The 25,071-nt window shown below is 46.3% G+C and overlaps 1 protein-coding gene across 1 annotated transcript in view; it reads left to right on the forward strand.

Moving 5' to 3' along the window:
- The first annotated feature begins 501 nt into the window (after positions 1-501).
- PTPRJ (protein tyrosine phosphatase receptor type J) overlaps positions 502-25,071 on the forward strand; it is a 74,911-nt gene continuing 50,341 nt past the window's right edge. The window contains exon 1 of the mRNA XM_068148295.1: positions 502-666. Coding sequence (XP_068004396.1) covers positions 592-666 — 75 coding nt within the window. The 5' untranslated portion in view covers positions 502-591. The remainder of the gene's footprint in view (positions 667-25,071) is intronic.

Below are 25,071 nucleotides of genomic sequence, written 5' to 3' on the forward strand. Positions count from 1 at the left end.
CGCAGCCCCTTACACCCACCCGGGAGCCATGTGGGACCGCAGCACTCCTCTCCTCTCCCGCTGGGTTAACGTCATTTCGCCACCGACCCTCCCGCATACCGCCCGCCCCCGAGCACCGTCCCGGGTCGGGGCACACCCGCGGCGCTGCTTCCTCCGGGGGTGCGCACCGAGACCGGGAAACTTTCTGAGGGAGCCACTTCCTAGCCCGGCGCGGCGGGGGGAGATGTCAGATGCCGGGAGGGAGGAGGGAAGGCGGGGAAGCGCCAGCCGCAGTTCCCCCCCGCCCGCTGCAAGACGGCCATTTAAGCCCTGGGCGAGGGGCCGGCGGGAGCAGAGGCCGAGGGACGTAACCGGCCCTCCCCTCTGGCGGCTGGCTGTCCCGCTCGTCCCCTCACTCCGCCCCGCGCAGGGCTTTCCCCGGCGCGGCGGCCCCAGCCCCCGCCAGCCGCCTTTCCAGGCGGGGAGCGCTAGAGGGAGCGGCGGAGGGGTGGGACGCCGGGCGGTGCGGGGCGCGCAGCCCGGCCATGTCTCCGGGGGAGGCGGCGTCGGGCTGAGCGGCCAAGCGCGCAGCGGGGAGCGCTCTCCGCCACCATGAGGCAGCTGCTGCTGCCCCTGCCCTGCCTCCTGCTGCTGCTGTTGCCGCCGCTGCTGCTGTTGCCGGCCGAGGTGAGACCGCGGCGGGGGGCGCGGGAGGCACGGGATCTGCCGCTGCCCGCCGCACCTGCCCCCGCCGGGAGCTGCCCCCGATCCACTCCGCGTTGCGGGGAGCCGTGTGGTCGGCGGGGCAGGTGTGCGGCCGGGGCTCGGGCTTTGTCCCTCGGCGGTGCCGCCCAGAGAGGGAAGGGGAGGCTGGGGGGAAGGGGCTGCGGCGTGGCCCGGCGGAGTCGGCGCGCACCTGGGGCGGGCAGCTGGCGGGATCCTCAGGGCCGCGGCCTCCCCCGGTGTGCTCCGCCTGCCCTCCGGGGGTCTGAGCCCCGCCCGGCCGGTGGTGCACCAGCGTGGCTTCTCTCCTCATGGAGCTGCCCCGGTTGTTTACCTCGCTAAGGGCTGCCTTAGGTGGAGCAGGGACAGCTTCTGGCTCCCCACCGATACTGCAGCCTGCCCTCCTCGTGTCGCTGCCGGTTAATTAGTAATACGTTATTTGCACATCGCCCGTGCAGGTGGTGTACATCTCCCGCAGGGTTACAGCCTGTAGGAGCCGTGCGGAGTTTTAACGTAAAACCCTGCCGCGGTGCGGAGAAAGCGGAGCTGGCCGGGTAGGGCCACGGGGGAGCAGGAGGCCTCTGCCTCTGTTCAAACCTGCTTCTTTGCCCGAGTATGTTACAGGATGTCTTTACTAGAACACCTTCCACTGATGTAAATCAAAGTCTTTTGCCAGGTGATCCTCAGTCCTTTGCCAGGTGACCCACTTATCTCACGCTGGCATAGACTTTCACCTTTGCTTCTCTCAGCTAATAGCTTCCTAGCGTTTCAGCAGGAGCGCTGCGTGACTGCTGTGAACTCAAATGTTTAGCTCTTTGCTGAACTTTTGCTCCCAGGTGTACCTGCTTGGTCTCTGCCGTAATGGTTTCTGCTTCAGATGCATGAAGGTGTCTTGTTATGGGCCACAGTGCTCAGCTATCTGTTGTGACAGTTCTGCCTGGCCTATGTGTCAGTCCCACCCTGAGGACTGCAGAGCAGAACTATGCGACTGCTTTAAACTGTTTTTTCTGTATCTTGCATTGGCACCAGCTTATGATAACAGCCAGAGGCTGTTATAAACCTTTGCTTTCTCCTCTTTTTCTGTCTCATTCAGCTTGGGGTACCTTGGAGTGTTTTTGGTTCTCCATCTCTGTTTGCTGTTGTACCAAGCCTAGGTTTTAAAACTTCTTCTGAATGAGGCTGTCCTGGGAATCCACGTACTCCAGCATTTTGGAAGAGCTCAGGGCAGGCCTGGATTGCCCTTGGGTGTAGTCTTTCAGGCTCACCCAGGCAACAGGAACCTTGTGCAGGCATGTGGCTTGTACTGACTTCTGTTTCTTGAAGCAGAGGAGCCTTTATGTAAGAATCTACCAGCCATGACCCTCTACAGTTTGTAGATTTTCTTAAGCAGGGTATGAAATCTTGTGACAGCAGCAGAGCTCCTGTCAGTGTGCTTCAGAACAGAGGGAAGATCTACAGGTTTTGGTATGGCTCTTAAGTTTAGGTGGGAGCTGCCCAGTGCATGGTGTCATCATCTGAAAATTCCAAAGACTGCAGTTTTTGACCATCCTGGTTGTGACTTTGGGTGTAGGTGTGCATGCGAGGGCTGGTGGAAATCTGCGTTCACCAGATCTCTTCACTGGTGCCCATTAGCACCTTCTGGAATGTTGAACATTAGGAGAGCTTGCTTGGTATACAAAGAGAGGTGGGGGAAAGGCCCCCTGAGAGTATTTTCCTTGCAGGAGTAGGATGTAAATTGAGTCCTCACTGATGGTGTGATTTTGCAAATCATTCACTCACTTGAAGTAATTTTCTTTCAGTGAGGCATCTTCAGGCAGGTAGGGAGAACAACTCATGTGAGAGAAGTGTGTAATGTTTATATAGTCTGTTAATGCCAGCAGGAAGGATGCAGAACAAAGCCTTGCTTGGAGGGAACACACACTCCAAGCACAGTACTTGTTGCCTGTTCCAAGGAAAGTTGAGAGAGTATTGCCTTCTAAAAATCGGGATGATCTCTAATAGGGAACAGTTTTGCTCTTCATGGTGGATTCTTTGCACAGGTTAAGTCAGGGGTCAGAGCTGGCTCATGGGGACATGGCCTGGGACTACTTAGTGAGGTGTTTAGCTGGTACAAGAAGGTGACAGCAGCTGGCAGTGCTGTCAGGCATGTGGCATAAGCTGGACTTTGTGTTGCTAGTAAGAACTGTTGCCCGTTGTCTCCAGGCCAGCTCATGAGAGCAGAGGCAGTGAGTTGTGTGGAAGTGGCTCTCGGCTGGGTCTGGTCTCTGTGCTGCCTTTCAGATGACTCTGGGGTCGGTAAGGGGACAGTGCTCCGAACACAGGCAGCATTGTCGGCCCAAACACGCCAGGGCTGGGGAGCATCCCGAGCTGTGGAACAGCTGTGTCATGGCAGCTCCTGGGTGGTGTGACAGGCATATGATCTTTCTATGGCTTCCTTTACTCGGGGATAAGCATCTTCCTTATTTTGAATGAATTTCAACGTATTGGACAAGGTTGGAGTTGATAAAAGGCAAACTTTGTTGCGTGGGTTTTTTAATGGGGGCTAGTGACTTGAGAATGATCGTATTAGTGATACGGCAATGTAGCATCTACTACTCCAGATCAGTGAACTGCTAAGCTCCAGTTTTTGTGCTTTTGGTGCCTAAAGTTATAAAATGCCTTTTATGTGCACCTAATAATTTATTCTTACAGATAATTCCATGCACAGACTCCTACTGGTATTGTGCAAGTGGATTTCATAAAACTATGACTTAATTACTGATCTGAATTTCCAACTGAGGCATTCAAATGAAGCACCATCAGATCTAAAATGTGGGCTTGCCATGTGTGTGTCTCACATGTCAGTTCATTTCTGCTATATATTGGTGGTTGTTAATTCTTCTCCTGTACAGCACTCTCAATTTTAATGAATGAAATTATTCTGGGTACCTTTCAGTACATAAAGTTAAAACATTTTGCAAATACTTTCTGACACAGGTCTGCATAAACTAATTTAGAGCTTTTAAAAGGAATTAAGCTTGAGAAATATGAAGCTCCCTCGCAACCATGGTAAATACCCTTCTGGAGGAAACCCTTTAGTGACCACTATTAAGAGCACAGGTGTGGGCATCACTGATTTGGAGACCTGAGCAGGCTTGGACTTTAGGCAGCATAGGCCAGAAGGGAAAGCTGTGGCTGTGAACTGAGTTTGCTTGTGTCAGAGGAGCTTAGAAATACACCTCTCTTCTGTCAGGACGAGTTACTTTGCTGTGATGATTAACAGTGGATGCTGAAGTGCAAAGGCTTTCATTTTTGTCTAGAACTGTGACACAGGTTAATTTCACATGCTTCCTAATGTTCGTTTAGGAGGACCCACAGAACACCAGCACCTTCTGCAGTCCTCAGTAGATGCTTTGTTTCCAGCGTGGCATGGATGTACGGAGCACTTCCCGAGCTGCATGGGCTGGCTTGCACATCACAGCGCACTCAGATGGCTTCCAGTACTTTGATTTGAGTCTCCAGTCAGCAACACACAACAAAATATCTTCTTCTGCATGTTTGAGATCAGAATTCAGGCCCACAGTGGAAATGTTGTCTGTGCAAACAGCCACGCTATTATTAGTACTTCCTCAATTATGTGAGCTACATGCAAGTCTTTGTTGAGGAATTTCATGGCATCTAAATCTTGTTGCTTGGAGTTTCTAAATAGAAGAGAGTGAAATTGCTGCTGTTTTAAAGTCTTTGGGTGTTTATTGTGTAGGGCATAATCTGTATCATTTTAGTGCATGTGTTTCCTTCTTCCTACTACAAGTACAGTGAATCAGAGAGTGAGTATTTCAGCATGAGTGGTTAGGGACTAGGATTTTGATGTTTGTAGATAGGAAGCCTGTCTCAGGTCCTTCATTTGAGTTTTGGTTGTTGGGGCTTTCTTTGCATGCTGGAGAGGTGATAGGAGCAGGGGAGAGAAAAGCTATTAAAACTGTCAGTGGCTGCACATTTGGTTGCTAGCCTGATGGGAATACTTTTAGACTCCAACATTTGAGTGTAAATAGTACCTTGAACCTCGTGAAAGGTCGCTGGAAGTGTAGGAGGAGCTAGTTGAATTTGCTCTAGCAGAGAGGGCTATGTAGGAAGGGGAGAGTGAAAGAGAACCTTGTCTTAAATGGAGCCATCAGTAGGAAATTGACTTTCAGCAGGAGATGACTGTGCAGCGGAGGATTATAATTGTGGGGGGACAAAGGACAAGTAAGTGTAGGTGAGCATGTGTTGATAGGAAATGTTGGAAAGCAACGTGTAGAGGGGAAGGAGTAATCGGGCATGTGCAGGAAGAGAAGAGCAAAACAGATTCATTGCTCTGGAAGGCTGTACCAAGGCTTCTCTCTTAAGTGCCTTCCAGCTGTTCCCAAATGTATCTGCACATAAACAGGCCTCCTGGGGCTATTAATCTAAAATTCCAGGATGAAATCCAAGATTAAATGGCAAAGGTATTTCTGTGATTCAGCAAAGAATGGCCACGTTCACGGGGTCCAACAGAGCTGGATCGATGAACTCGTGCCTTCATTTAGTTACCTTTTGTGCCACTGCTGGGCACTCATTGGAAAAGGCAGAGCAGCAGAGAGTAATGCCCATACACCTCAGTAATGGAGGTGGTATTTGGCACATCACTGAATGTAATTAAGGTTATTTTCATACCATCTCCAGGAAATTGGAAGAATCCCTTGGTATCAGAAACCACATAGTCCATTAGTTGCTTGTTTTCCTCAGAGTCCCCTAGGGCTACATAGGAAAGCCTCTTTCTCCACCTGTAGTAACTTAAGAGAGTAAAGGAAACTGGTATAACTGCTTCTCAGAATAGAGGAAACTGCACCTACAGCCACAAATGAAGGAAGGAATGATGTTGGTGTCTGATGTTGATGTTCCAGACCTGTGGGGTCTGTGACTAATCTTGGCTTTGTGGTGCTTCAGACCTGGTTGGTATGTGTGGGGAAGAGGGCTCGGGCCTGTGTTTGATGCAAGTCCTGCTTTGGGAGGAGAAAGGATCACCCTTAAGCTCTCCTAGCCAGTGCCTACAAATCCCTTTCTCTGCAGTGCTGCTCATCTGCTTGGTTTCCTTTTCCTATTCTTCTTGCATGTCCTCTTTGTTTGGTACACTTCTGACTTTTTCCATTGTTTTGTTGAGTTTTAGCCAAACTGTATATACAAAAGACACATTTGGTATGTCATTGGTTGGTGCCTAATGCATCCAAAGTTTTTGTTCTGTACTGCATCTGTCTCTAGGATTTATTTTTAAATGTTAGGTTGGGTGTTTTGCTAATTGGGAAGACTTCATGGTCTTTTGGTTAAATGGTCTGGCTGTGTAGAGTGCAGGAGAAGGCCATTTACATAACAGTACTGTTGTCTGTTCACTGTGTACCATATGGGCCAGGGGGTGACTGTAAGGAATCATTTCTGTGAATTTCACCCCTGTTTCCCCTCTTGATGGCAAGAAAGTTCTGCTTCCGAGACTAAAAAATCCTCAAGTAAAGACTTGAATATGGATTCACTATAAATTGGAGTCTGTCTGTTGTTGCCTGGCAAGCAGATGCAGTCTCTTAACATATCCGTGTTGGAGGCTGTGGGTGTTAGAGAAAGGGTGAGGGTGACATCTGGTCCTGGCTCTGTGAGTGGGTTTCTTCTGAGCCTGAGGGTGCTGGAGCCCTCTTTCCTATCACAGCCTAGGTGAAAGGAAAGACTTCAGTGCCTGGGAGCTTTTCCTGGTTGGGATTTTATAGTTTGTATCTAAAACACAGCTGGCTCTGTGATTAGGTGCGTTCTCAGATTAATTCCTTACTTCCTTTTGGCAATATTTTGTTAGGCTTTGGTGTAGGTTTTTTGTTCTTGGTTTTGGTTTGGGGTTTTTTTGGTGGTTGGTTGATTGTTGGTTTGGTTTGTTTTTCTGTCTGTGATCCTGTGATTCTTTGGCCCTGCTCTGGCAGGGGGGTTGGACTAGATGATCTCTGGAGGTCCCATCCAACCCCTAACATCTCTGATCCTGTGAGTTGAATCTAGTCTGAAGGGGAGTGCTCCCCAAAGAGGGGTTACTTGGGCAAACCAGCTTCGTAGGAACCCAGCTTGCCCCTGGGCGCTGGGGGGCTGTAGTGTGGCATGTTCTGACAGGTTTAAGTGGATATTTAAAACCTCTGCTTCTGCTAGTTCAGTGGAATTATTTATTTTTTTACATTTTAAATTGTATGAAGCTGAATCAGAGGACTTTGCATTCCTCCATGAGACTCCAAGCCACAGCCATGACATTAGGTGTCTTGTTCTGTTTGCTGATGGTTGGTCTCTGGAAGGCTCTGGAGGGTGTTTCTCACAGAAATGCTGGTGACATTTGTTTCTGCATTCCCTGCCATGGTGGGGCTTAGTCTGAGCTCTTGGACACTTGGGTTCTGTTAAGGTAGAACATTTGTAATAAGCTTCCTTGTTAATTATTCTCTTATATATGCTCATAAACAGGTCACTCTGGTGAGGCTGTTTACAGATCTGCTTTGGAGTCCTCATGTTCAAATGACAATTTCTACCCAGTCAGTGTCTGGAAATGAGGAGAATGGGCAGGGGTCAGCTGAGGATTGGCTTGGGAGTGCTGCATTGCCTCAGGAGATGGGAGGATGCTGCAAAGGGTGAGGCAGCAGGCCTTGGCTAGAGAAAGGTGCATCTTCATTTTGGGGCAGGCCAGCCTTGCATGCAGCAGCACCAAGGCACGGGACCATCTGTGAAAGCTTCCTGTTGCCTCCCTCTGGGACTTGTGCCTGCCATGGCAATAGTCCCTGCAGAGAAATGGAGGTCAGTTGTTTTCACTACATGTCCTTCCTGGGGTTTCCTCACAACCAAAGCAGCTCAGACGATTGGTTCCTAGAACACTCCCTTCAACCTTTGAACTTAATTTTGCCAAAGATGTCATGGTACAGGGGAGCAAAAGGAATAATTGTAAGAGTTCACCCAGTTAGGTTCTTCTGGCCACAGCCTGTATCAGCTGAAGGACAGATGATGTGTTAGTTTCTGTCTGAATTGATAGTAAGATGGATTGCATCTTTGCCTTTCTTTGTCCAAACTTGCTCCACTGCTTGTCTTTATGCCAGGTGGCCTATGCATTTTGAAGTGGAAATGGTAGGGAGGATGCTAGAGAGCTCAGTAGTGTCCAGCTGAACACAGAAGAGGCTTCTGCCCCTAGCAACATTTCAACAGGAAGATCAGCCCTGATTGAAAGGGGGCCTGGTCTTCTGTGCTGTCAGGGATTGAGGGCCAATCACCTCTCTAAGACCAAGATGTAGCTTTGGCTGTGAAAGAGAAGGACTTCTGTTGATACCTGCTGGGGTGCAGGTGAAAGAAATGCATGTTAATAGCAGAAAGTACCAATGTGGAACCATCAAAAGAGATTTGACTCAGCCTTGCCAGTGGCTTTGTTGCAGTATTAGACATGCTGAGGTTTCAGTGTACTTTTTAAACGTTGCAATGTGACTTGTTACAAAAAACGTTGTGAAGGGGAAGAAGTGGGTGTCTGTGGCTGCCATCACATTTACATATGCAAGATTGTCCTGTCTAAATAAGGGATTTTAAGGGTTTCCTCCTTTTGTGCTCTTGCTCAGTTGTTTTCCCTGATTCTGCAGCAACTTTATGTCCTTACAAATGTCTCAGACCAAGAAGGAAATAAAGCCAACAGTGATAAATTGGTAGGGTTCCTTTTAGGTCATCACACCCAATGCTTTTTCTCCAGTGAAGGCAGATGCAGAAATTGTAATGTCATCTTGGTGCTGCACATATTGTAATCACCAATTTGTAACTAAAATTGGGTTTGGAGAACAGACAGCTCATGGCTTTCCTGCTAGGTGAATTAGGCTTCTTTCACAGTCTCTTTGCAGGATCAGCCACAGTTTCTAATGCTAGGCTCAGAGTTTAATACCACTAAACCCATGATTGTTCTGGTCAGATCCAGTGCCATTTTGTTGCTAGGTAGGCTGTGCCTGCTTGACTGAGTTCTTTGGTTTCATCTTCTATGGATTTTTACCCTTTTTTTTTCTTTACTGTAAAAGAGAAGATAGAAGAAGTGTAGCCACAGTTTCCTTCCCACAGCCCTGGTAAATGCTTAACTGTAACAAAACTGGGGAGGAAAAAAAAAGGCAAAAAATGTTCTTTCTTTGGGGAAGTTTATTATCTTTGATTCAGTTTGCATAAGGCATTGAGGGGAATCCACGTCTAGGGTGGCACCAGATGGGCATTCCAGCTTTGAGGTGGGGATCTGGCTTTTCTTAACTGGCTCACAGTGGACACCACAGACACAGGCCTGGGTTTTTAAACTCAGGCTTTTCAACAGAACTTGTATCTGACAGCTGAAGGAGACTGAGGTACTCTCGCAGGAGATAAAAGGGCAGTGTTAACAGCTGCAGAAGGAAAATGTTTCTCTTTTCTTTTTCAGTACCTCACTGCAGTTTGAAACCTTATTGCTGGATATATTCCTGGTATTTAAAAACTGGGTACAATTTGGAGAAAGTTGGTTTGCCTGTTTTTGAGGCTCTGGCCAGCCTGAACTAGTGTGGGGTGTCCCTGCCCATGGCAGGGGGGTTGGAACTAGATGATCCTTGTGGTCCCTTCCAACCCTGACTGATACTATGATAATAAGCCATGCACTAGTTCTGAAGGCTCTCCTTACAACCAGCTGAAAAAGCCACACTCTAGCAGTACCATTAAATTGAATGAGCTCACTTGAATGATCAGTGATAAATTAAATGTATTGCTGCATCCACGTTAAAATAATTGGAACTCTCTCTAACCCCATGCAAAGCCTGGGTAGATATTGGTATTGTGAATGTGTTAACTGAAATCCAATTTTAAGACATAATTATGGGAAAAGGCAAGGCTGTAAGATCTGGAATTAGATCTGTTGCCCCTTTGTCCTTTAATCTCCATCATAATGTAGGTAATTGTATGTATATGATAAATCTCAACAGTGCCCTCCTTTGTCCTTACTGAAGGAAAGAAAACTTTCCTTTCTCTGTAACTTATCAAGGACTTGCATTTGGAGATGTTAAAATTTCTGGGAGATAGGGTTTTTTTCATTTATTGTATTTTACTTCAATTAGCTGGCTAGATGTTTTTATTTGTAACTAAGTGCTGACTCCATTTGGAAACAGGCATCTTTCCCAGCTTTACAGTTGCAGATGAAGTAACTGTTGTGAAGTGTTCATAAGATAAATCTGTGGTGGCCAGCATCCTCCAGCAACATGGCAGTGCCTTTTTATCTTCTCATTGTCTCTCCCTCCAGCTGTAAAGATGCTTCATTGCTGCTGAAAGGTAGCTGATCCAGAATATAAATGTCTCAACACGGTGTATTTTTTCATGTGGAGTTGAGATGATGTAATGAAAGTGTAATTGCTTTGGTGCTTTTATTGTGTGTGCCTGATTCCTCTGTGACATGGTAATTCCTGATCTCTACCCTTCCAGTAGAAAATAAACATTGAGGAAGCTAATAATTGGCTCTTTGTATTCAGCAAATTGAAAGCTTAAAATGCTTGGAAAAAAAGGAGGCATATCCTTAACTAACTTTATAATTGTAGGACCTGTTTAAAAAAAATGGTAGTTTTAAAATCCCTTCAACCAGGCATTATCTGCTTTTCATGATTGAAGCATCTGATGAGTTTATTTTGCTCTGTGTAAAGCTGAATTGCTTTTTCTTCTTTGCCTGGACTATTTAGCAAAGCACTGACACTGCCAGTGAGAGTGCATGTGCTGAGCTCTAGCCAGCAGCAAATATTTGCAGGTGGATGCAATATCTGGAACGGCCTTAGGCAGTGCTCATTTCCCAGTACTACAAGACAGACCTACAGTATGTGGTTGAACTGGTATTTAACTATTGTCTTCTGACTCAGTCTTCATACTTTGAGATGTATCTGTACAACCATTTCCTGGTTCAGCATGGGAAGTACAATGCTGCAGGAGGAGTCAGCACAAGGCCAGAGCTGCTAATTATTCACTGCACAGCCTGCAACTCTTCTCCACCCCAGTGATCTCCTGGTAATAGAGCCTAGTTCTCTTTATGGTGAAACTGGTTAGGACTTCATCTAAGTGGTGCAAATAATTATCTTCTAAGTTCCTGGAAGTTTGAGCAGCCTACAAAAATCCCTCAACATTTCTCCTTTCCATTCACTTGCACTGTTGTTTAGTTTTTTGACTTGCAGGAAGGCACTGCTGTTTGTCCAGCAGCAGGTCTGGGTGATTGCCAGAGCAGCCCCTGCTCCATCCTAGCAAACCTACTGCCTGCTTGCTGTGCTGTTACCAGACAGAAGGCTATTTCTGATAACATTTGCTGTGCTCTATAGGTTATGATGACATACATAGTTCTGTGCAGTCCATTTACAGTTTGGTTTGTAAGTGTTTGCAGTGATTCTTCCTTTGCTTGAGTTTGAGGCTACTGACAGCAAAGGGCACACTTGCTGCTTCTCACTTATTTTTCCAGCTCTTCAAGGTAAGAAGAAAATAAGTTGCTCTCACCAACTCTGTCAGAGCCCAGATGCTGCAGAGGCTGTGAGTCCCCTGTGCTCTACTTCCCACAAGCTGGCTACCCTAGTTGCTTCTGCTCTCATCTGAATTAAGGAAAAATGAAGTTGTGAAAAACAGATCTCTCATGTGCAGACATTTATTCAGTCATGGTTATGTGTGGTATTTGTCACTGTTGTCTTCAGATTGCATCAAAGCTAACTCCAGCTGTGTTAATCTGAGCTTTCCAGTGACAACTGGTCACATAAATGTTTGGTTTCCACCCATTGAAATGTGTGAAAAAGACAGGAGATGATATACTGCCAAATTTCAGTTTCCCTTTTCAGCAGAGACCTCTTTTTGCTCTCCTGAAGTCAGACATTTGCTGCTCCATCTTCCAGGGAGTCTGTAGGACTTCAGAAATCCTGCTAAAGTTTTGAAGATGAAGTTAATGGCTGAGAAGCTTTAGTTCTTTAGGCTGTGCTGCTGAAATACCTCTGAGGACACAGAAGCTGCTCAGCTGCTGCCCCTCATACCTTCTCTTCACACTTTCCTCCCCCTTGTTGCACTGGCTCTGTTTTGTGACCTGAAGGTTGTAAATTGTGTTGTGTGTTTGTACATGTCTAGTACTAAGGGATCTTGGAGTTAGGACCTCTGGCAATGACTTCAGAAAAGAAGTCTTTCTCCATTGCCAGGTGCATGTAGGAAGTCAGCTTAGTGCCTCACCACATTTGTCTCTACCAGGATTCACTTCTGCTCAAAAGTGTGTCAAAAATGAGAGCTGGAGGGGGAAAAAAGCTTCCCTCTCACAGCTTCCTGTAGTTTGTGAATACAGTATTCCTTTCTGGCCATGAATGGGTTATAAATCAGACAAAAGCTGGGTTGTGAGGTCTTGTCTCTTTCTTCTCCAAGTGAATTGGTTAATTCTTGGCGGGTCTGTAGATAGCAAAGGCGTTCCTTACAGCGGGCACAGATGGGGAAGGGTTTCTTGTGCTGCAAGATAGACATTCACCTCTGGACACAGAGCAGCCTGTGGTAAACCATTTGAGTGCTTGGTAAAAGGGGGTAGGAGTATGACTGAGGCAGTACAAAACCTTGGCAGGCATTTAGCAGGACACAAAATTCATCCTGGATGCTTGGTGTGTCATGGAGCAAGTCTGAGTTATGAAACAGCTACTTGGAGCAAGTGAGAGGGATCGGGATGCTAGAGAACAAACTGTACCTCCAAGCCTGTGAAGGGATGGTGCATGGCTCTGCAGATCCTCTTGGGAAATTGGGGCTAAAGATAACACCCACTTAATGAAATGCTGCAAAAATCAGTATGCTAGTAAAATGTCTGCTGTGTAAATGGCTTGGGTCAGGTTGCTTAGGCTCCAGACTGTGTTGTGTGTAACTGAAACAAACCCAGTTGGTGGTGTTGATTGCAGAGCCAGGCCTTCTTTCTGCAGGGGAACAAACCCCCCACTTTGTTTCTGCATGTCCTGTAGTGCAGTGAGTGGTCTTGTGGGCAGTCTGTGGTTTGTGTGTACCAGGAGTGTTGGCAGGACTCTCATTTGAGATGCTGTATCTCTGCTTTAATGCAGTGAAGGAACCTGAGCCATGTGTGGAGGAGGACAGGGAAAGGCAAGCGAATGAGAGGCTAATTGAGTTTAGGGTGTAAGCACTCTTTCATCATGTCCGTGTCTACGAAACCAAAAGCAAAGAGAAGTTTCCAAAGAAAAGGAAGTAGGTTGAGGGGGAGGATGATGAGTAAACACAGAGTGTACATGAGAAGCAAGACTGCTGCAGCCTACGTAAGTTACCAGTGTGTATCAGCTGTTGAAGCAGTGCCCAAGTATGTGCTGTTTAATTACACAGAGCTGAACCGTGTTCGTCCCTGAAATAAAACTGACCAGTCCCCCTCCTCCTTTTTAATTAGATCCTTCTGGGATGAGACATCCCTTCCTGAAATGAGAGAAAGGCAAGGCTCACCCCCCTGCCTCCCCCTACCCGCAGACCTTAGCACACTTGACATCTGTGATAATATAACACTATCCTCTGTAATTTGGATACTGCTTAAAAGTGATAGAAGGCATTTCTAGACAGCTAGTGTTGAACTTGCAAACTCTTGCTCTAGGGGGTTACTAGCTGTCTGCTGCTTACAATGAGGCAGTGGTAATTGGTGTCTGCTCATGGTCAAAACCACTGTCACCTGAAAGTTTCAGGAGTGAGCCTGTCTCTGCTGTACTACAATAGCAAAGTCTCCAGTCTCTGTGGCTACTTCACCTGGTTCTTCCCCATCCTTCCTCTTCCCTAGTCTCCCTCTCTGTTAGTCTTTTGTTAGGAAACCCTGAGCAATGTCACATTACACCCTGTGCTATTACCAGCCAGGCTTCTCACTTAGCTGTTGGCCTTGATTTTCAGAGCATGGCTGCCTTCCTCCCTTTCATACAAAACTGGTTTTCCTACTTCTGCCTCTTGTCTTGCTGCAGGCAGTTTGACTGCACAGTGTGCAGGGGCATCCTCAGTGACAGCAGTCACCCAGGTGAAATCTCTGAGCACACCTGAGAGGGGCTGCCCTGGTAGAGTGCTGCCACAGCCCATTGTCACAACTTAAAGTGGATGAAAGCTCCACCTGTGTATAAAATCATGTGAGATTTCTTTATGCAGGTGTGGATGGTCTTTCTCACAGCAATCAACTCATTTCTAAATCAAACTTATCCAGTTGTCTTAAGTCTTCTCTCTACCTTCACAATTGCAGTTTCAGTCAGTCTGATTGCAGATCCTTCCCCAGTGGCCCCATCTTCTCTGCAGCTCCTTGTTACCTATGATTTTAGAGAAGGCTGTTTTCATATTTCAGCATTCTTCTCAAGATGAAACTTCACAGTATGATTTCTCTTGGCTTTTAAAAAAAAGGTCTATTTCTGAAATCCATCCATGTTCCTCACACCTTTCTCTCTCCCTCCTTCCTTTTCTGCCCACACTTCAAGTCAAATTTTAGGTTTGTGGGTGGAATGGTTTTTAGCAATGAGAGGGAAATGGATAGTTGTATGGAGTGATGATGGGGAGAAATAAATGCCTGTGGAGTATAGTGACAAAACAGTGTTTGTTGCAGAAGGTGGATTGTCACTGCACATGGTATATACAGCACAGCTTCCACTCCAATTTGCTGTCACACTTGTCTTCATTTTTGCCTATACATGCCACAGAACAGTTTAGTTTAATTTGTATGCATTTGGTTTGCTGAGGAGGAGGAGGAGGGTGTTTTAATTGAAAGCAAGAATTCCTGTAAACCATATGTCTTGCTTTTCAGTCAGCTCTAATTAAATTTCTTTCTCCTCCCTGATTTTGAGTTGTTTCCCCTTCGTGGAAGTGAGAACTTTACGTGGGAGATCCCCGTCGTGGGTATGTCATGGTCCTGTTTTCTGGTCTCCTGGTTCTCTCTGTGGTGTTCAGGTATGTTGACAAGGGTTGTGATTACAAACAAATTCTTTGTGGAAAGAGATTAGGGCAGGTTAAATACTCCTCCTCTAAGTCCTTTGCTCGGTATTTCAGTATGATAATGAAGATCAGTCCCCCAGGAAAACTTTGTTCATAAATGTGGAGAACAAGGCATCAGGATCTGAAGTAGCACAGTGCACTGATGATACACAGCTTGGACTCTCTGAATGTGTCCAGTTCTGGGTCCGTCAGTTTAGGAAGGATGTTGACTTGCTGGAACGAGTCCAGAGAAGAGCAACAAAGTTGGTGAGGGGTTTGGAACACAAGCCCTATGAGGAAAGACTGAGGGAGCTGGGGCTGCTTAGCCTGGAGAGGAGGAGACTCAGGGGGGACCTTATTGCTCTCTACAACTACCTGAAGGGAGGTTGTAGACAGGCTGATGATGGTCTCTTCTCCCAGGCACCCAGTACCAGAACAAGAGGACACAGTCTCAGGCTGTGCCAGGGGAGGTTCAGGTTGGATATTAGGAAGAAGTTCTATACAGAGAGAGTGATTGCCCATTGGAATGGGCTGCCCGGGGAGGTGGTGGAGTCGCCGTCATTGGAGGTGTTCAGGAGGAGACTTGATGGGGTGCTTGGTGCCATGGGTTAGCTGTTTGGGTGGGTTGGATTGGTTGATGGGTTGGACACGATGATCTTGAAGGTCTCTTCCAACCTGGTTTGGTTTATTCTAAAATTATTGTAAATTTCAGTGCTGCTCTCTGATTGCAGGAGAGCTCTACTCTTGTTTTCTCCTTCTGCCAAGGAGTCATGTTTAATGCTAGTCAGCTCTTGTAAAACTCTAAGATAACAGGGTACTTATATACTTGAACTGGCTAATGCTGCTATATGTGTGTGTGTGTATATCTGTGTGACTGTGTATACACACATGCACATAGATGCAGAACAGGAGAGCAGAAATGAGCCTTCAGTGAGAAACAATTTATTGTGGTGTTTAGTTTTAGTTGTTTAGCATCAAGTATTGTTTGAAAGAGGCTAAAGGAAAAGGAACTGTGTGTTGAGATAAGCAGTAGGAGAAGTAAAAAAAAAGGCATGTACTTGGCTTAAAAGATGTCCAGACTCACTGTGATATTTTCCAGGCACTGATATTTTCCTTTTTTATTAAGATTATAAACAGTTGAGTTTTGTTGAGTCTACAAAAGAATAAACCCGAGCCGTGATATTAATACACCGAACTGTTCCCAAAATACTGCTTGGAGTGCCTTGTTTTGTTTATCCTTTGTGTGTTTGAAGAGGAGCCTTGTTACATCAGGTTTTAACTTCCAGGACTGGTGGAAGAGCCTTTACCTTGACAAATAACCATGTGATTAATTGCAGGCAAAAAAAAAAACCACCAGTAATTGGTGAATCAAATGGAGAACTCCTGGAGTGCTTTCGCCTGGCAAGGAATTTTATCAATGGAGCATGCCGGTGTTAGTTCAGTGACTCTTCTGCTTCTGTTGAAGGGATTTGGGCAGGAGGGCTTTTTGCAGGCATTTTGTGTACCCACATCTCTGACTGGTGGAAATATCAAAGGCTTCTTCCAGTCCCAGCATCACTGCTGTTGATGTGGTTGCCTGGTAAACAGGGCTGGGGGTTTTCAGGAGAGCACGGTAATGGTGTGTGTTTGCAAGTGTGGGTTTGATGTGTGTGCTTCTGAGCTCTGCAGTCCCTTGCTGGGCTGGTGTGTATCCAGTCTAGATCCATCACAGAATCACCAAGGTTGGAAGAGACCTCAAAAATCATCAAGTCCAACCTGTCACCACAGACCCCATGACTAAACCTTGGCACCAAGTGCCACGTCCAGTCCCCTCTTGAACACCTCCAGGGATGGTGACTCCACCACCTCCCTGGGCAGCACATTCCGTTGATGAACAACTCTCGCAGTGAAGAACTTTCTCCTCACCTTGAGCCAAAACCTCCCCTGGTGCAGCTTGAGACTGTGTCCTCTTGTTCTGGTGCTGGTTGCTTGAGAGAAGAGACCAACTCCCTCCTGGCTACAACTACCCCTACCCTTCAGGTAGTTGTAGACAGCAATAAGGTCTCCCCTGAGCCTCTTCTCCTGCAGGCTAAACAATCCCAGCTCCCTCAGCCTCTCCTCATAGGGCTTGTGCTCAAGGCCTCTCACCATCTCTGGTGTCAAGCTGATGCATTGCAAGTGTGAGGATGGAAAGGTGAGATGCTTAGGGTTTAGCACTGAAGGGTTTGTTGCAGTTGTGGAACCTGATAGCTTGCTCTTCATCCAGCCCATCTGATGGGGCAGTTTGGTTTGTGTAGTACCCAGGCTCTGCTTGTCTGGGTCCCAGGGGCTACTGCTGGTTATGTGTTGCCTCAACAAGATGCCGTGTGCATTTGGGCTCCAGGAAACTGTTCTCCAAAGCTTTTGGTCACGTATCTCTTTCTGAATCACAGTGCTGTGAACTTCCCCCTGCAAGCACATGGCTCCTGGAGAAGAGAAGGAATTAAAAAGCCTTTGATGGGTTTTACACTTAACAATCCAGAATGTAATTTTGGTATGGAAATTTAGGTCATGGTCCACTGTGACCTGGTAGAAAATGACTTACCTTGTAATGATAGAGCTCCAAGAGGTTGGCTGTGAAGTCTGAGTGTCTCCAGATACATAAATAATGCTGTGTTATCTTACCATGGCCTAGGCATAGGTTGCCTTCAAATGGGAGAAATATGTAATGCTGCTTGTTGAAAAATCTCCCTTTCCATAAGGTGTGTGCCGAGAAGCAGTGTGCCGGGGAGTAAGCTCAGTTGTAACTGGAGGGGTTCTATTTTCCTTTTATTAGCAGAATTGTTTCTGAATGAGCAATGGAGCTGGTGACCTACAGGCTTTACAAAATGTAGGACTCTGCCTGTCTAGCCAGCATTATAAATAAATGAGAGAGGCTTCTGAGAGATTTTTGTCGGCTGGATACGCGTTCCTCTGTTTCGGCAAGTCTCCTCTGCTTCACAAACTCCGTTCTGTATCTTGTGCTATTTATAAACTGGGGTGGAGGAAGAGTCCCTGGGAGTGGGTGATTCACAGACACAAAATAGGGTGATAAACAGAGTTAACACTGTGGCATAATCTGATAAAATCAGAAGCTTGGACGGAGAGTGCAACGCTGTTCCTTGCTGGCGCTGCTGTGCAGCAACTTTCTTTTCCTTTCCGCTGACCTTCCCTGACTTGCCAAAAATGCCATCTAGTTTTGTTTGCACAGGGGCCTGACATCCAGCTGCCCAGGGTTAACCTGAGATCAGAGCTGTGGTTTGGGCTTCTGCTGGGGCACACTCCTGTCAGACCCATCTGAAGAGCATGTGTCACCGCTGGTGTTGTGGGATGTGGCGGGGGAGCCTCTGAGGCCTTCACGGTAGCTCCGTGGCTGTCTTCTGCACCCTGGCCAGGAGCTTGTGTTCCTGGCCAAAGATAGGTTAATGTTCACATCACAGGCTGGGAATTGGGGTGATCATTATGAGTATGTGTTTCCTCCTGCTGTTCGTTTTGTGGGCTCTGGTAGAGGAAATAGGGTGGAGGATCTAGCAAAATCTCCTGGAGCTTGCCTGTCACTATGTGGAGGGACAGTGGGCAGAGCACACAGGAGCTGTTTCAGTGTACTGAAGTGGTATTTTGGGTCTGTGTCCTTCCTGTTCAGGTAGTTTAGTTACCTCCAGGGAAAATATACGAGCTTCCTTGTGAGAAATAAACCACTGACAAGTCCAGGATTATTTGCTGAAAGGAGAGAAAACAGAAAAGTTGTGAAGAGAACATAATCACTACTGCTTCTGCCTGGCAGTACTTGGAGCTGCTGAGCTGAACTTTGGGGCACAGCGTATGCTATGTGTACACTGCATGTGCATGGTGTGTCCATTGCCTTCTAGGCTGTTACAGTCCATTGAAGAGGAAGCAATTTCTCAGGTTTACCCAAGTACTGCACTACAGAGCTCATCCTAAAACTCAGGACCCATTAGCAGGCCAGCCTGGCTACAGAACCCTGTACATCCCAGTATCACGATACACTATCACAGTATAACTAAGGTTGGAAGAGACCTCGAGGATCATCGAGTCCAACCTATAAACACAGACCCCATGACTAGACCATGGCACCAAGTGCCACGTCCAATCTCCTCTTGAATGCCTCCAGGGATGGTGACTCCACCACCTCCCTGGGCAGCACATCCCAATGACAAATGACTCGCTCAGTGAAGAACTTCCTCCTCACCTCGAGTCTAAATCTCCCCTGGCGCAGTTTGAGACTGTGTCCTCTTGTTCTGGTGCTGGTTGCCTGGGAGAAGAGACCAACCCCCTCCCAGCTACAACCACCTTTCAGGTAGTTGTAGAGGGCAATGAGGTCTCCCCTGAGCCTTCTCTTCTCCAGGCTAAACAATCCCAGCTCCCTCAGCCTCTCCTCATAGGGCTTGTGTTCAAGGCCTCTCACCAGCCTCGTTGCCCTTGTTGCTTGTATGTCAGTGAGTCATGTAGGAGATGAATATGTGGAGAGATGAAGGAAAAAAAAACCCATGGCACAGGAATTAAAGATGAAATGTGCCTCTGCTGGTGGGTGGGGATCCCAAAGTGCTGCCTCTCAGAAGCCTGTTAGAAGAAAATTCGAATTACACTTCTGAGCCTTCACTCCACAATGGAGATGAACAGCACCCAGAGCTTAAAAAAAGGAAAAAGCAAGCCCAAGCAAATAAAAATACACAGACAGAAGTGTGCACCCATCCCAGGCAGGAAAAGCCTATCTTTTGCTTTCTCCTATTCTGGGAGGAGTCATTGTTTCTTTTCCTGGTAAAAGAATCCCTTTTTAAAAACGTCTGTGGGAAAGGAGAATAGTCTGAATTGAGTCTTTGAGATGTTGTGTTACAGAGAGTCACAGAAAATGTACTATGCAAATGACTATCTGCCTTATTAGATGCCTCAATAGAGTTCATTGTCTCAATATTGCTATTATTGGAGATGGATGGACACTACATGATTTTACCATCAAGCTGAAAAACTTCAGTGTTGCAGTCACATTGCTTGGGTAACAACAATGCACTGACTTAAAGGGGAGAATTGAATTAAGGGAAGTGAAAGGTCCATTGCTCTGTCCATTTCAGTTTGTCTCTTGTAGACTGTACATCATTTTAGGGGTCACAGCAGCGGGGGGGTTGTGCTTCATGGGCTTGGTTTTGTTCATCTTTCACTGCTAGTAGAAAGCAAGCCCTTTTCTGGGGCAAAATCATCCAGCACCTGCTGTGACTTTGCTTGATTGTGGTTATAGGGAAGCTGGCATTTTGGGGCAGTGGTGGTGCTGGCATCTTTTTCAGGTGGGTGTTGATCATCTACCAGCTTGGCATCCTTGTGGGGAAGGAGCATGCCCTTCTTTGCTGCCTGGTGTCAGGAGCTCATCACAGTATTCCTCTTCTCCTCTAGCTTCTTACTTGTGGGACTCCTCAGAGACTCTCCCTTGAGCTGCCTCACACACAGCCTAGGGCAAAATCTAAATCCTGAGAGCTGCTGTAGTCAAAAATCTCTCTAATGTCAAAGGCTATGCACTGGCATAGTCTCTTCTGAATCTGCTGTTGAGGTGTTGCTGTGGATGTAGGGGGTTGACTTATGAACAGACAGGAACGCTTTCATAGATCAGGTGCTTGAGGTTTCAGCAAACTGCTCTTTTGTGGTGTGTGTTGAAGCTTTTGTTTGCATTGGAGTTGTTTTGGTATTTCAGCTTCTCAAGCAGATGTGGCAGAAAGTTTGGTTCTGAAGTTGTTAGAATGGATGGTCAGTGATGCCTGTTTGGGTTTTTCAGTTAAGTTTGGCTACCACACAGGGTGGGGATTCTCAGGTAAAACTTGGGCTTAGGGATTGTGTTTGCTGTCCCTAGAGCCTATGTAACAGCAAGGATCCATCACCGAGTTCTCAGTTAGGGTTGAGCTGTATTGCTGATGTCTGTGGAAGGATGCATTTCTTCTGAGCAGTTTTGGTGATGTTGCCCCTACTGCTTGCTTCATTTGCTTCTTGGTGAGCAGGGGGAAACAATCCAGTTCCCCTGTCTCTTTTATAGTTTGGTTAATGTGTGAAAGTCAATGAGTAACTGGAAGCAGCACAGTCAAATTGGAGAACAGTAACCTTACTCAGTGTTTGCTTTTCTTTCTTGACTTTTCAGTTGTGGAGGGGATGGGGAGGACCTAGTCTTCATTAAACAAGAGAAGTTCTCAGCAGCCCCCAGCGTTTTGCCCCCAATAGCCAACTGCCTCTCCCTTAGTCCTTGAAAGCAGCACCTGTCATGCAGTACTCTCCAGTTGGTATTAATAACCAGGGATTGTGATGAGTGCACACCGTGAGCTCTTGGCATAGCAGGTACACAGAAATGCAGCCATCCTGAATGTGGAGGCTTTGTTTTGTGTGCTTGGTTCCTCTCCTAACTGTGACCTCTCCGTGTGTCACCCAACACTTATTTACAAGCACAGCCCAGCTGACCTCATGAGACAGCCCTTACAGCAAGAAGCCTCTCACTGAAACCACAATTTTGTGATGAGAACTTAAACACTGTGTCCTGTCCTTTGTCCCCTCAGCAGTACTGACAGTGAGGGGAATGGCTCTTGCCTCTCCTTCATTTCACCAGAGCCCCATGTGTACACTGACCTCTGCAGTTGCAGAGTTGGATAAATCTGCTCCTAAATAGTCCTTAAATACTAAGGAAATGTTAAATCTGAAGATATGTGTTCTGCTCACCAACCTTTATGAGGAGAAACCTGATAGGCAGCAAAAGGCTTGCTCTGCTCTGTCATTCAAGTCAGGGTATGTACTCCAGTTCTCAGTATTTCAGTGTTGCTTATGGATGTTCAGTGAACTTTCCTCCCTGATAGATATATGAAGCTCTTTATTTCACTTTTCCACTTCAGTATTCCACCCTGGAGATGTTAGTTTAATACAAGTGTGTGTAGAGAAAAAGAAATGAAGGTATTGGTGCCTGCTGTTAACTCCTGCCTTCCTGTGCTCACAGCTTTGGATCTCTCTCAGAGTGGGGGCAGCTTCTAGGGGTTAAAAATTGTTACCTTACTGCAGTCTGCTGGGAGTTGTTGTGGGAAGGTTTAAGCAGTAACTTAGCCTAAATTCCTCTAGCACCTAATCCAGTAGACCTGCTGAAGCTGTAAAGCAGCAGCTTTCAGCTTTTCTGATTTCATCTGAGTTTTAAAAAATATTTTCATCTTTTATTTTTTTTCATGATGATTTTCTACTTCTGTGACCCCTAACATGGTGATTACTGGAAGTTCTTTAAAAACAACCCCAACCATCTTTGAGAGAGTCCCAACCACCACTGAGAGAGTCCCAAAGAGGGCTTTAAGGATCATTGAGGGACTGGAGCGCTGCCTTATGAGGAAAGGCTGAGAGCCCTGAGGCTTTTCATCTGGAGAGGAGAAGACTGAGAAGGGATCTAGTAAATGTTTATAAGTATCTGAGGGCTGGATGTGAAGAAGGAAGGGACAGCCTCTTCTCTCTTATGCCCTGTAATAGGACAAGGGATGATGGATATAAACCACAGCACAGGAAGTTCCACCTCAACACGAGGAAGAACTTCTTTACTGTAAGTTCACAGAGCACTGCAACGGGCTCCCCAGAGAGATTGTGGAGTCTCCTTCTCTGGAGACTTTCAACACCTGACTGGATGCATTCCTGTGTGACCTGCACTAGATTCTGTGGTCCTGCTCTGGCAGGGGTTTGGACTTGATCTCTAGAGGTCTCTTCCAACCCATAACATCCTGTGATCCTGCAGATTTTTGACCAACTCAGTGTCACGTTTGCTCTGTGTATTCACTCATGTTGCATGTGTCAGGCACAAAACAGGGAAGGAAGAAGCACTGTAGGAGGAAACAGATACTTCTGTAAACCCAGAAGGCACTGTAGATCATCAGGAATAACCCCAGCACCTGAAAATATTCTTAACTGCTGAAAAAATAAACTTAATTAGTAATGCAGCTTTTAAGCTAAAACTCTGTTCATGCTGAGTTCAAGTGCCTGGAGGGTTAACTTGTGTTTTCCCTCTGTCAATAGAGAGAACTTAAGAATATGCTGGGGGAACAAAGATTACAGTGGTATGAGTTGTTTGGCATGTGCAGCAGCAGAAACTCTGCCTTTCTTCTGCTCGTCAGAAGGGCTCAGTGTACAAGGTAGTGTATAGTTTGGCTCTGAGCTTTCTGTCTAATCTTTACATGCATATGTGGCATTTTGTGTGGCTCCAATATACTCTGTGATGATCCATAATAAGGTTCTATTATATGCCAGAAGCATGCTTAACGCTGGTTCTGCCATTGCATTTGTTTTGAACATTGTGACTTTTATGCAGTTTCTCTCTTTCTTGTGTGACTTCTTTGTATTTTCTTTTTTTTTTTGCCATTCACTTTATTAAAGTGGTAGGGAAAATACACTCACTATCTCACTTAAGCAAGCAAGTAACCCATTTTTTGACTGGCTGGCTGCAGTTCAATTACCATTTCACAAAATGACTCACAAAGCTGTGAAGAGCTGCAGGGTCATTCTTTCTCCCAGCCTCTTTTTCTGACTCCCTCATTTGGCTCCAAAAGGCCTGTAGTCATTTTCTGTGCCCTTTCTCTGAGGATTGAAATTGTTGTTTCATAGAATCAACAAGGTTGGAAAATACCTCAGAAATCATCAAGTCCAACCTGTCGCCCAGCATCTCATGACTAACTAAACCGTGGCTTCAAGTGCCAAGTCCAATCGTTTTTTTTGAACACCTCCAGGGATGGTGACTCCACCACCTCCCTGGGCAGCACATTCCAATGGCAAACAACTCTTTCTGTGAAGAACTTTCTCTTCACCTCCAGCCTAAACTTCCCCTGGGGCAGCTTGAGACTGTGTCCTCTTGTTCTGGTACTGGCTGCCTGGGAGAAGAAACCAACCCCCACCTGGCTACAACTACCTGAAAGGAGGTTGTAGAGAGCAATAAGGTCACCCCCGAGCCTTCTTTTCTCCAGGCTAAACAACCCCAGCTCCCTCAGCCTCTCCTCATGGGGCTTGTGCTCAAGATCTCTCCCCAGCCTCATTCCCCTTCTCTGGACGTGCTCATTTTTAGCATCACCACCTATCCCAGGTGACTTTTCCTCCTTTCCTAATGGAAGACTGAAGGTTTGGTTGTCTAATGAAGTGAACCCTCATGTCTTTTGGTTGTTGATGATGGGAAGTGGAATTGCAGCCCATGACCACTGACCTCTTCTACCTCACTTGCCTGTTCTCCTTCTAGGCCAAAGGAAATGAGATTTTTTTTGAGCTGCTACCTTTGCATTTCTGCATTTGCCTTATTTTTCTCTGTTTCCAAAGCTGGGTTTTCTTAAATTCTTCAGTTTTGGTCTGCCAAATCTTAACAACTTTTTTAGGTCTCTTCACCTAAAGAAGCTGCAATTTGGAGGTGACTTCTGAACTAGGGAAGGGTAGATTATCTCTCTTCATTATTCCTATGCTTTGGACCTTGCATGTGCACTACAAAGGCACCTTTTCTGGACCATGAAGTGTTTATGTGTGGTGAGTGTTATGGATTCATCTTCTGAGAAAGACTAGATCTTTCAACCTGGCTAATTCTGTGTTAGGAAGAAGTTCTCAAGTATGGGGGGTGATGGGACTCTGGAATAGGCTGTCCAGGGAGGTTGTGGATGCCCTTTCCCTGGGGATGTTCAAGACCAGATTGGATGAGGCCTTGAGCAGCTGAGTCTAGTTGAGAGGTGTCCCTGCCCATGGTGGGGAGGTTAGACTAGATGATCTCTAAGGTCCCTTCCAACCTGAGCCATTTAGTGAAGAATGTATTGTGAGAAACAGAATTAGCATTTTCCTCTGGTGGAAAGGGGGAAATCCTTTACAAATACCAACTACCTGAAAGACCCTGCTGGGTTTCTGCAGTCAGCTTGGAAGGACAATGGGCAGGAGCCCTTTCTGCCAGATGTGGGGATGGCCCTCAGCAGAACAGTGCTGAAGTGTTACTAAAGTGCAGATATTTGCATGAAGAGGCAAAATAAAGGGTGTTAAATTTCCTCCTGCTTTCTTCAAGTTCTGCTATTTTGAGCTGCTGTATGTGTCTTCTCTGCTAATGCTGCTGTGCAGAAGAAGGAGGTAGAGCTTCTTTCAAAACAAGTATTTGATAGCAGTTAACTTGTACAGTATTTATAGCAATCATTTGAAGAACACATGGTACCTTTTCTGTTGTGAAGAAAAGCTTTACTGAGCTCTACTAAGGAGTAGTGTAGGTTATCTAAGTATTTTGCATCATGTGGTTTCCAACTGGTTCATTCATTTCACTGTTGGTGCTGGCTGAAAGATGATTTGTTCCTGCTCTGTGAGAATAATCCCTCTCCAAGTGCCTTGTGCATCTCAGTAATGAGAACCTGGAGCAGTGAGTCTTCTCTAATAGCATATGCTCCTGTCCACAAATCTGCAGTTATG

The sequence above is a fragment of the Melanerpes formicivorus genome, unplaced genomic scaffold (assembly GCF_026170545.1).
Source record: "Melanerpes formicivorus ecotype bairdi unplaced genomic scaffold, bMelFor1.0.p_v2 SCAF_16, whole genome shotgun sequence".
Lineage (NCBI taxonomy): Eukaryota > Metazoa > Chordata > Aves > Piciformes > Picidae > Melanerpes > Melanerpes formicivorus.